At 43.7% G+C, this 12,357-nt stretch overlaps 2 protein-coding genes across 3 annotated transcripts in view; both read right to left on the reverse strand.

The window, feature by feature from the left end:
• The window catches only part of TM9SF3 (transmembrane 9 superfamily member 3), a 59,020-nt gene extending 57,270 nt beyond the window's left edge, over window positions 1–1,750 (reverse strand). The window contains exon 1 of the mRNA XM_070781279.1: window positions 1,494–1,750. Coding sequence (XP_070637380.1) covers window positions 1,494–1,589 — 96 coding nt within the window. The 5' untranslated portion in view covers window positions 1,590–1,750. The remainder of the gene's footprint in view (window positions 1–1,493) is intronic.
• Window positions 1,751–8,176: 6,426 nt separating this feature from the next.
• Window positions 8,177–12,357, reverse strand: part of PIK3AP1 (phosphoinositide-3-kinase adaptor protein 1) — a 120,729-nt gene continuing 116,548 nt past the window's right edge. For both annotated transcript variants that reach the window (XM_070781278.1, XM_070781277.1), the window contains one exon: window positions 8,177–9,492. In XM_070781278.1, the coding sequence (XP_070637379.1) occupies window positions 9,435–9,492 (58 nt within the window). In that variant the 3' untranslated portion in view covers window positions 8,177–9,434. The remainder of the gene's footprint in view (window positions 9,493–12,357) is intronic.

Below are 12,357 nucleotides of genomic sequence, written 5' to 3' on the forward strand. Positions count from 1 at the left end.
GGGAAAGGCTACCCACTCCAGTATTCTGTTCTGGAGAATTCCATGGACCGTATAATTTCCACGAGGTCGCAGAGAGTCCGACAAGACTGAGCGACTTTCACTTTAAAAAAGTAAAATACTACTCTTAAGCTTATATGCCTGTACGGTGGAACTAAAGAGACAATTCCGAGTTTTACATGGTAACTTTTCCAAAGTGCCCAAAAAAACTGGAAAAATATTAGTACTCATTGGCCAAAAGAATGCCCATTGGAAATGAACACTTCTTACTCTTTGAGACAAGTTTTTAAACTATTTAACCTGCGAATAAAAACTATCTTAAGGTGAAAAGTCACAAATACAGTACAAAAATGTCACCGAGCCCAGGACTTAAAAAATATACAGATAAGAAGTTGCTGTGACTCAAGTCGCTGCACCTGAAAGCTCAGAACTCGTGTTTACTAAATGAAGAGCACAGCTAACCTACAGACTTTTCTGGCCGTTTCATTTCCTCACTTGTCAGAAATGACAGAAGACTTTCAGATTTAGTACTACACAACCTCTGATGCAAAGTCGTATCATGAGTTAAGGTCTAAAAACACAAACTACTCACACTCACCCTCTAATTTACATGACTTTACTGCTCTGCTCACATCTACCATTCAGAAAGTCACTGAATTACATTCCTAAGTGAAAGTCACAAGAGAAGTCGTTAATATCCAAGCTCTGATGTGGAAAATGCCAATTAAACAAACAGTCGGTCAATTTTAGGCTAAATGCAAAAACGGACTGTTCCCAGCAAGACAAGAGGGCTGGGCAACTTAAGACTCCGCACAATCAGAAGCTGCCCTAGACCACTGGGACGCGAGCCTCATCTAGGGGCCACAAGAGGTGAGGAGAAAGTTACAAGGCCTCCAAGGCGGATGCGGGTGGCTGAGGGCCTGTACACGTGTAAAGTGCTCTTCACCTCAAGTTTATCAAGGTTGTCCCCACGCCAGGGTTAGATTCCGGTTTGGGCAGGAGGGGGAAATAAATGCCGGTGAGCGCCAGTAAGTGGTGGATATTTCCTGGTTAGTGTATGACGAGTAATAGGTGGTGCATCCATCTTCCGCCGTGTCGTAGCCCCCCAGCAGCACGGGCGCAGCTCCCTTCCCTGGGGGACACCAGCCCCGAGACTGGCTGCCTGCGGCCCTCAATGCCGCGGCCAAGTAAGCCCCGACCCTCAGACTCCGCTTCTTTCCCGGCTCCCGTGGCCCCTGGACCCAGAGGTTCGGCGCCATTAGGTCCGGGTTGGGGAAATGAGGCCCAGGCACTCGAGAGTGGAGTCCTGTCCCGGGAACACACGGAAATGCCTCCTCCCCGCTCCCGGGGTTCCTGCTCTGCCAGGCCCAACCGGAAGGCGGCCGCGGGGCTCGGCCGGGCAGCCGGGCCGTCCAGGCCGCGCCAGGCCTGCCGAGGCGGCGGGCCGGGGGGAACGGGCGGAGGCGGCCGCGCCGGCAGGGAGCGCTTCTTCTCACCGTGTGCTCGTGCTCATCCGCCCGGGCCCGGGGCAGCAGCAGCAGCAACAGCGCGGCGGCCGCCGCCACGCCGGGAGCGCCCGGCAGCGGCCTCATCCTCCGCGCTCCCACCGGACCGGCGCCGGCCCACCGACTCCTCCTCCGCCGCCGCCTCCGCCGCGGCCGATTCGCATCCACGGGGCGCGGACAGACGCACGGGGCCCGGGCCCAGCCGCTGGCTCCTCCGCGCCGCCGCCGTCACCGCCCGCTCCGGAGCCTCCCCCGCCCCCCGCGCCTCCCTGCCTCTTCCTCTGACTCAGCCACGTCATCCGGCCACCCCGGCACACGCCGGAAGTGCCTCGCGACGCGGGGCCGCAACCGCCGCCGGCCGCCCCGCCCGGGAGGCGCGAGTCCGTGGCCGCTGAGGGCCGCCCGAGGGGCCGGCGGCACGCATACTGGCCCCGGCCTCGTGCCCCTTGCGGCTGCCTGGCCCTCAGCGCAGGGCCGAAGCTGCCTCCGTTCAAGTTGTGCGACCTGGGTCAAAACGCTTAACTGTACCTGGCCTCATTTTCCTCGGCTGTGAAGTGGGGTAATAGTCTGACCTGCCCCCTCTCGGTTGCGGGTCAGATCAAATAACTCTCACAGGAGTTCGTCTCCCACCGAGAATGAATCACCAGCTCCATAACCGTCTTTAAGAGAGGTTGCTAAACTGGTGCCGGGTTGGATGAGTGTCATAAAATCCCTGAATATTTATTGAACCTCTACTATTCAATCTTTTTACAATTCTCGTTGGTTTGTTGAATCTCCCGTCCACAGATAGAAACACCTCTTAAAATCAGCTTCTTTCCTAAGCAGAAATCCTGTTCACTGACATGTACTAGAACAGTGTCAAGCCCATTGTGGAAACTCAAAAGTTATTTGTCAAATATATAAACATCTGGACCCTGGAGTCGAGTTGTGTCTATCAGCCATCAGCAGTCAACAAGTTCTAGAATTTGTTATCTTAGAAGTATCTAAAGAATTTATTTTTCCTCTCCCCTCCTAGTAACAGCCAGTCGTCTACACCTCACTCACCATGTATTGCAACAACCTCCTAACAGGATTCTTATTACCGGTCGTCCTTACCTATTTATGCTCCCCAGCAGGTACCAGAGTGATTCTTCTATGAAGAAAGCTAACTATATTACTGCCTTGCTTAAAATACTCCTGGTACATTGTCTACATAAATCAAGAAATCACAGCTAATGTTTTCATCTGCCAGGCACTGTTGTGAGCACTTCACATGTATTGATTCAATCCTTAGGCAACAGGCACTGTATGTTCATTTTACAGAAATGGTAACAGAAGCACAGAAGGGTTAAGTGGTTACTGAAGGACTTGATCCAAGCATCTGGCTTCAGAATCAGTCTTGTTTTTAATATTTTTATTTATTTATTATTTGGCTGTATTCGGTCTTCATTGTGGCACTTGCGTTTTTTATTTGCAGCATATGAACACTTAGTTGTGGCACGTGGAATTTAATTCCTCCACCAGGGATCTAACCCGGGCCCCCTGCATTGGGAGTGTGGAGTCTTAGCCACTGAACCACCAAGAAAGCCCCAGAATCAGTATTTCTTACTACTAATGGACTGCCATCCATACAATCATTTTAAGAAATGAAGTAGACTTGTATATGCTGGCATGGAATGATAGCCAAGAGACAATTTTAAGTGAAAAAAATTTGCAAATATAGACTCTAATTCCATTTTGAATGGTATTAGTCTAACCACAGAAAATAATCTGAAAGATTATGACTCAAACCATTAACAGAGTACGTGACTGCCAATATTTGAGTGTTTTACACAATGGGTATGTGCTATATGTGTAATTAGAAAAAAAAATTCCTTCCTAAAGGATAATCCTATTAGCATGCAACTGCAGAATCAGTTCCCAATTTATCTCCTCAACTTTGCCTCGCACTGATGTCTGCTCAGGCTACATCCCTATATTTCCCAAATACACCAGATTCTTTTATACCTCTGTACCTTTGCTCTTGATTTTTTCTTTTTTTTTGGAGTATAGTTGATTTACAATGTTATATTAGTTTTTGCTGTACAGCAAAGTGAATCGGTTGTATATACACATTCATCCACTCTTTTTTAGATTCTTCAATGTTCCCTTTGCCTAGAATGGAAATGAATGGACAACCTTTGTTTACTCATTTTCCTGGCCTAAATGAATGACCTCTTCAGTGAAACCTTGCATGATGCCCTCAGGAAGTTAAGTATCCCTTCTTCAGGATTCCAGCTGCATTTATGTCAGAATTACCATAGTCTCATTTCCTCTTCTGTACTGCATTCTGACCCTTTTTGATGGCAGCCACTGCCTTTTTGACCCTTTTTGATGGCAGCTGTTGGGGCAGTGCTTGTCACATCATAGACATTCAATAACTATTTACTGAAGACATCCATAAGTGAAAAGTCAAATAGCATAGAAGGATTTAAAGAACACTTTCCAAATAGTCTAAGAGGCATCACAAAGGCAGTACCTGATTAATTGCTGAATGAATCATACACCAGTAATTGCAATAGAAGTCAGAGGAGGTGTCTTATCCATCTTTATATATCCCTTAGAGCACCTAGCACTGTGACTTGCTCATAGTGTAAGCTCAGTGAATGCTCCGTGAATGAATAATCACAGCTCTTGAATCAAGTGATGATGGGCAATTGAAGAATAAGCAGTGTAAGTGCTGAATTAAGATGGATGAGTAGTTTCTTGCTTAACATCCATCACCAGCCTCCACGGATTTGAGGCATTAAGCATTTGCTCCATATTGTCAGGAGCACTAGGTTGGCAATTGCTTGAGGGTGGGGAGAACACAGGGCTTCCCTGGTTGCTCAGACTGTAAAAAAAAATCTGCCCAATAATGCAGGAGACTCAGGTTCAATCTCTGGGTCAGGAAGATCCCCTGGAGAAGGAAATGGCAGCCCACTCCAGTATTCTTGCCTGGAGAATTCCATGGACAGAGGAGCCTGGCGGGCTACAGTCCATGGGGGTCACAAAGGGTCGGACACGACTGAGGGAGGGAGGACACAAGAAAAAGTATTCATTTGGGGAGTGTAGACTTAGAACTAGGAAACATTACATACATAACAGACAACAGGCATAGCAGTGTACAAAAAAGGAATTGTGCAAAATGTGACCAACAGTGCAAATGTGCAAAAGGCAATATGAACAATGAGCAAGAAGAGAAAAGCAGACCCTGTTTTGGCAGCATATTTGGGAAAGTTTAATGAGGGAAAGAGCATATAGGGCCATTAATGCAAGGAATATTTATTGGACACCTGTTATGTGCCAGGAACTCTGGTAGGTAACAAGGAAATGATAAATAGCTTTAGGTGATAAAAGTCTGATAATGAGTAGGCTTGGGAAGAAAGAATAGGAGATAAAGTAACTAATTAGAGGAAAAGGAATATGGCTTCAAAGATTCTTGGAGCCTGATGACTTCAAGGCTCAAAACTCATTAGTACTGGGCTTCCCTGGTGGCCCAGTGGTTAAGAATCTGCCTTGCAACGCACTGGACACCAGTTCGATCCCTGGTTTGGGAAGATCCCACATGCCACAGGGCAACTAAGCCCACGCACCACGTAATAATCAAGCCTGCGCTCTGGAGCCTGCAAGCCGCAGCTACTGAAGCCATGTGCCTAGAGCCTGTGCTCTCCAACCAGAGAAGCCGCCACAATGAGTAAGTCTACACACAGTAACTAGAGAGTATCCCCCACTCTCCACAGCTAGAAAAGGCCCATGCAGAGCAACAAAGACCCAAACAAAACACACCAAAAAATAAATAAATATATTAAAAAAAATCATTAGTACCCAAGGGCACCATCAAAATCAGGGTTGTTCTGCCAAACTGGGGAGTGAAAAACATTGATTAGTCTTATTTCATCAGTTTCTTCATCGAGATTAATGACCTCCTTCCCTGACACCAAAAAGATTGAGGGGGAAATGCCAGTGAAAGGCAACCCCTCCAAAATGGTTGTAAAACCTTTTTGTGGTAGTTCTAATAAGACTCAATACGACTCAATTGGTTAAGGAGTTTATAACTACCGAATGATCCAGAAAACCAGTTTCAATCTTTTATTTTTGGTAAACACGACCATCAAAAGTTTGGTCTATAGATGACAAAATATCCTGTGACTTCCATCCTCAGCTACCTTTTCTTTGAAATTCTATTTCTTCTTTCTACTGTGTTATGTTTGTCTTGCTAGTAATCTACTTTTCTATTGTTGTTTATCACCTTCAGCCTCTACCTTTTCTGTTCTAGCTGAAATGTTCTAGATACCGAGGAACTTTAAAATTGTTTTGAATTCTTTCTTTAGGAAGCAAGCACTTAAAACATTTGGTTCTTAGACCAAAGAACAACTAAGGCTATTATAAGTTATAATATTATAAGTTGTATTATGATACAACTAAGTTCCCATTTTACTGTTTCTCACACATTTCTTTTAACTAATCTGTCATACCAATGATAGAGGGCATGGAACAGGAGCTGCCACATAATAAGACCCCTTGCTAACTAGGTGGTCACTCCAGTATGGCTGTCTCCTTCCTTCTTCAGAATGAGTGATTCCTTACCCCTAGCCTTAGTCCTAAACTTACAGAGTTGAAGGGACTTAGGTTATTACTAAACACAAAACATTTTATTTTACAGATGATGGGTAGTCAAGGTGGGTGAATTCATCAAGTCAGCAGCAGTCCAAAATAAAATCATTTTCCTGACTTCCAAGCCAATGTTCTTTCCCTTCATCATGCTAACTCTTACTGCATGGCTAGCTAAGACATTTTAAATGGGCTTTGGCAGGCTAGCCAGGGAACCCACGATTTATTACAGTTTCTATGAGAAAACTAATTCTGAGTTGTGCTCAGAATTCAGAATACATCTTTCAACCTCCTACTCATCCTCTCACCACTCTGGTGAACATAGTATCTGGCCACAGGAATGAATGGAGAAGACCGTTTTTAATTCTTAATAACTTATTATACTTGGAAATGAATAGAACACAATTTGTTTATCAAACCAAAGCAAATATTTATACAGTCAGAGTCCTCAAAATTGAGGATCGATTTTTAGGATGAGTCTTCTAGAGATATCCAAATTAGCTACTTGTCTTTCTTAGAAATAAATCCATTACTAATGCTTCTTCAGCCAACCAGTTGCAAATCCACACAGTATGCTTTGAAAGACAAGCATAGAAAACCAACTTACTTCCTGGAGCAAATGGGAGAGGGATTTACTTCCTGGAGAAATGGGAGAGGGATCTAAAAATCCCAGTAGGGTGGACTAGGATCCCTGTTTTTTAATAACAAAGAAAGACAAAAGGAGGGGGAAAGAGCAGGTAACTTAGCTTGATGTGAAAAATATTCATTTAAGTCATTTACATACTATTGCTTTACCTAATTATGGCAAAGCCTTAGGGATTATTCACATCATTAAATATGTCAAGTTAAATGATTTGATTGTAGTACAAACCTCCTGTTTAGAGTCTCTCAGTATTCATACTTTGTTGCTCATACAGTTGGGTTATCTGCTCACAGGTTTTGACACAAGATGAAGGAACAGTGCTGGACTGGGAACTGGAGGACAATGTGCCTGCACAGTCAGAAAGGCAAAGGCAATGGCAGTGAGTATGACTAACAGCTTCACTGTCTATTGAGCCAGTTTGTAAAATCTTGGGGAAGGAGAGGCATCATGTAGGGAACTTTTTCACTGTCTCTTTGGATTACCTAGTTACAATTTAGTTTCTGATTCTCATTGTACTTAAATTGTGTTACGTACTGTAGTCCTAAAAATGTATACTAAGGTTGAGTGTGTGGAAATTGAGTAAATTTAAATTATAATGAGTGGTTCTGTTTCTGGAGAATGAAAAATTTCGCCCCATCATTTAGAGATATTCCTTGATAACATGGTCCCCATGCTTCATACAAATTTTTCATTTTCTTCTTTTACACACAATCATTTTGGATGTTCAATGAACATTCAATGAGGATTTAAGACTTGCCATTTTTGACTTGGTACTCCTGATCCTTTCAGCCCACATCCCAAGCGTACCATATTTATGAAACCCAGATTTCTCATAAGTACTTTCAATTTTATGTTTTCCACTTATTTTCCTACAAGAATAAAATGCCATAAAATATTCCAATATTGCACAGTGATGTGCATTCAAAGATGGTAACACCACTGGCTAGCAGTACGTTTTGCCATGTTACTGATCTAAACGTTTATTTATCAAAGAATCTTAAAAAAAATTTAAATTTGGCATCCAAAAGGAGGATTAGAGGCATTAAATATTTTTAAAAGTATAGCTTTATCAAATCAAGCATGCTTAAAATAGAGACTGTCTGTGAATAAGAGGAATACGGTCTTGTACTTCTTGTTCTCCTTTTATCTCATATTTCCTTATTTCTCCCAGATAAGTGACAAGGAGAGTAAAGGGACCATTCCAAAACAGCTACTGTGTGCCAGGAATTGTGGTAGGTAATTTGCACAAATACTCTCTTCAAGGCCAGTGCCAATAGTGTATTTTATGTCAGGAAAAAAAAGCAGAAAAACAAAAACCCAAGATCCCAGAAGCTATTAACTTCACTCAATCATTGTTTGCTGAACTGAGGAATTCGACTGAAAAAGAACCATTCATCATTAGAAAAGGACTCAATAAAACTGTACTTAAATGGATCTTTAATAGTATAGTTTTTATATATTTGTGTGGGATGGATAATAATTTCATGGAGAACTATCAGAGTTCTGATAATTTTTAAAGAAATGGGTCTGACATTAATTTTACTGTATATTTAAGCATCAAATTAAAGACATGTGTTTTCAAGGTAGATTTATGTGCTAGGAACTCAAAATTAATGATATACCTAAGGCTCTACATTCTCTGCACAGATTTCCCAAACCTGGTGTTATTAACAAGTGTATAGTAAAACAGAGGACTATTTCTATTTTAAGTTCTTCCTTCTTCTTCTGACCCCTCAGCAGAGTGAAATTCAAGGATCCCCCCTGTCTCTTATGGCCAGAACTAAGATCTATAAAGGATGCAGAGCAATAAGTAGGGTCCCTGGCATGCCAAGCTTCTGGTTCCCAACCATTTTTAGATGTTCCTTGGCAAGCATACTGAATTATAAATGCCCCAAATACTTGATAATTCCATACCTGGGAGATATGGAAAAAGGAAACTTCTAGAAGGTCAATAGTCACTGAACACATTTCTACATCTGGGCATCTTTTGAGGGAGAGAGCTTGGCCATTTGGATATGGGAAGTGTGATGACCTGGAATCAGCAGGTCCAGATTCTAGACCCACCTCTTCCTCTAACCAACTGAGTACTCTTGGCTCCAGGCTTCAGTGAAATTAGATTTTCCTTCTATCTAAAAGGAGTTAGGATTAATCCCTCTCTAAAGTCCTTTTGAGTTTGCTGTATGTGACCAGCCCTGGCATTTAAACACACTCCTGAAGCTACAGAAAAGCTGAAGAATCATTTAAAAATTAGGATATACCTTCTTGCTTGAATACTGTAAGTTTTAAATCATAACCACAGAAGTTAGATTGGACTAGCAAATAAGTAAGACCTAATATAAGTGCATTTCTGTAAAATCACTTGTACATTTCTGATCAATCTTTTCAGGCTCCTGACATGCCAAATTAGTCCAGTTCCAATTAAGTCATCATCCTCTTGGCAAACGAGGATATGGATCAATAGATGATGGTGAATGAAGTTCTTAGTTTTTTGATTCTTTGTGCCTTAATAATATCTTCTGCAAGGTAAGCCCAAACCAGCAGGGCCGCAGCAATATCAGTGATGAGAGTGGGTCTTAAGGTCAGCAGTCAGGCCATAAAACTCAACATGAAGACATCATTAACAGGCTGAAAACTGCAAGTCTCAAAGTCCAGAAGGAGGTAGCCTTTAGGAGGTGGAATCAGCGGCCTCTGGGTGGAACAGGTGGAGGAGGATGGAAGGTCTCCCTGGTCGGAGGCCTGAAATGGAAGACAAAGCAATTATGATCAAACAGATTCGATGAACTACTTCTTAGGAATCCATGATATGTTGCAAACTTGGTATACTATGGTATACTATGCAAAGGACACATCCTTCAATTAATAAAACTGGAGAGACATACGGACCTTTCAGTGGCATACATGCTAATCTGTGGATTGCAATCCTAGCCAACATTAGAATCACTCCAGGTGGGGGGCTTTGAGAAATACCAGTTCCCAGGCTCAATCCCAGACCTATTCCATCATAATCTCTGGAGGATAAGGCTCAAGCATGACAACATGTAAATAGCGTTCCTCCTTCAACCAGTTGTATTAACCATGTGGTTTATTTTGTGAAGCTTTGACATCCGGGTCCTGGCTGATCCTGGAAGGCCTGCCCCTCTGAGGGGGCTAATTCCTCTAAATAGCCTGCAGTTAGCACACATTTCACACGCAAACTAACCAATCCAGAGTCCATATCCCAATCACCTCCAGCACCGGGACTCTCAAAGTCCAGGCCTCTATCCACCCGCACTAATCACCCCAGGGCCAGGTGTTGGGCAACTGGAGACAGCCCCTGAGCCCCAAAGCCTGCAGAAATTACTCAAACTGCTGCTGCTGCTGCTAAGTCCGACTCTGTGCGATCCCACAGATGGCAGCCCACCAGGCTTCCCCGTCCCTGGGATTCTCCAGGCAAGAACACTGGAGTGGGTTGCCAAATCTGCCTAGCCTGCCTCACTGGTTCCTTCCTGCAGAACCCACAAGAAAAGTTCCTGCCCCTCTTTCTGCCCTACCTGCCCTTTCTTCTGCCTAAACCTGGGGCTTTCCTGGTTTCCCAGCATAATGTGCCCGCCTCCTCTTGAGATCTAGGAGTATAACAAACCACCTATTCAATGGTAGTTGTCTCCTGATATGCTGATCTTGCCACACCTAAATAATAATAAAATCTATATTTTAAAACTCCAGTGATTCAAATATGCAGCCAGGCAGCAGACACACTGCAGTAGGGAGATCCTTGAGAGAGGACTTAAGAATTTCTGAAGTCAGCTTCTCACAACTACTTCTACTTGGGATCACTCAGTGTTGTCTCAACTCCACGTCCTCTTTCCTAGAAGCCTCCCTCCACATTGCCTAGATGGTTTTTGAACAGTGCTAAATGACACTCCAGATAGACCTGGGGGAATATATTTACAACAGGTTCAACAATCGAGATGGTATTTCCATATGTGTGCTGTAAAACCAATATTTAATTCTCTTGGAAGTAAGTCAATAAGTCAAGAAAGAGCGCTTTGTCAAGTGCTGTAATTGAACTGTGCTACCCTGGAACTACATACTTGATTGAATGAATCGATGAGTAAATATTTATTAAATGTCTCTTGAATGCAAGTTTTGCATAGGTCAAGGAAACAATAAAGGAGTTGGGAAAAGACGGGCCATCTCAGAAGGCAGAGAGGGAGGCAGAAGTAGAAAAGAATAACAACAGATATCCTCAAGAAGTCCTACAGCACCTGGGCGTAGATGGTTTTGTGTGATTGTCTCTTTATCCAGAGAAAATAGACAGTCTCCTTCCATTGCCCCAACCGGCCCTATGAACCATGAGCTTAGAGGAGAAAGCTGAAGAACCCTCAGGTGCTACCAGTCATCACCTAAATGAGCTAAGGCTGGCTTGATGGTTTCCTTCCTTCCTCTCAACAAACATGTATCTACTGTGCATTAACCTCTGGTGTGGGATATAACAGTAAGTAAAGTGGGCATTGATCCCACCCTTAAAGACTATAATGGATGAGACAGACAATAGGGAAAGTCAGTGCACTGTACTGAATGTTTTGTTAGGGGACGTTTGTAACCTATGAACACATGGCAGAGGCATTCATGCGCACATCTGAAGGACAAGTTCAAACTTTTCTGTTTCTTATCTGCCAGAGAGAAGTAAAGATGCCCACGCTGGAGTAATGTGTGCCGCCCGGAGATGACAGGTGGAAGATGGAGAGCACTTTCTGGCTTAGAGTAGGCACTCAAGAGGTAAAGCTAATAATTTTATTATTTGTGGTGAAAGACCTGTTCTTAGACCTTTTCCCCAATAATGCCCCATGAGTCTTACATTTTACCTTCCATCACAAAGAGAGGCATGATTCCCTCCTGGTCACTCTTCCTCTGTTGACCCACTCTGCAATTGAGCAGGTCTGTAAGCAAACCTGGAGAAGGAAATGGCAACCCACTCCAGTACTCCTGCCTGGAGAGTTCTGTGGACAGAGGAGCCTGGTGGGCTGCTGTCCACGGGGTCGCACAGAGTCAGACACGACTGAAGTGACTTAGCATGTATGCATGCATTGGAGAAGGAAATGGCAATCCACTCCAGTATTCTTGCCTGGAGAATCCCCGAGACAGAGGAGTCTGGTGGGCTGCTGTCTATGGGGTCACACAGAGTCAGACATGACTGAAGCAACTTAGCAGCAGCAAACAAACCATCTCCATATTTCTTTCTGGTGAACAGCCCAGCTAAAGATTGGAAGCCCTGTCTTTGGGAATGGATTTGTGATTATATGCATATCAAAACCACGGAAGTAAAATGTATCAAATCAGAATTGAGGGGTGGTCTGTGGGGAAACGGCCTCCAAGGACACTGGGAAGCTGGAGTTGGACACAGGATTGGCCAGTCCAGAGACCTGGGCACTGGCTGCTTTCTCCTCTGTGCTGAGGAGATAACTTTGGTTCAAGAACCCAGCAATCCTAATGTTGGTTAGCATTGTTTTAAAGCAGGTCTGTTATTTAGACAGTATGCTTTTGTATGATCACAACATTGTTAAAAAATATTTTTAAGCTTCCCTATTAGTAAATAGTCTCAGGTCCAAGTCCCCTTACTCT

The sequence above is a fragment of the Bos indicus genome, chromosome 26 (genome assembly GCF_029378745.1).
Source record: "Bos indicus isolate NIAB-ARS_2022 breed Sahiwal x Tharparkar chromosome 26, NIAB-ARS_B.indTharparkar_mat_pri_1.0, whole genome shotgun sequence".
NCBI lineage: Eukaryota > Metazoa > Chordata > Mammalia > Artiodactyla > Bovidae > Bos > Bos indicus.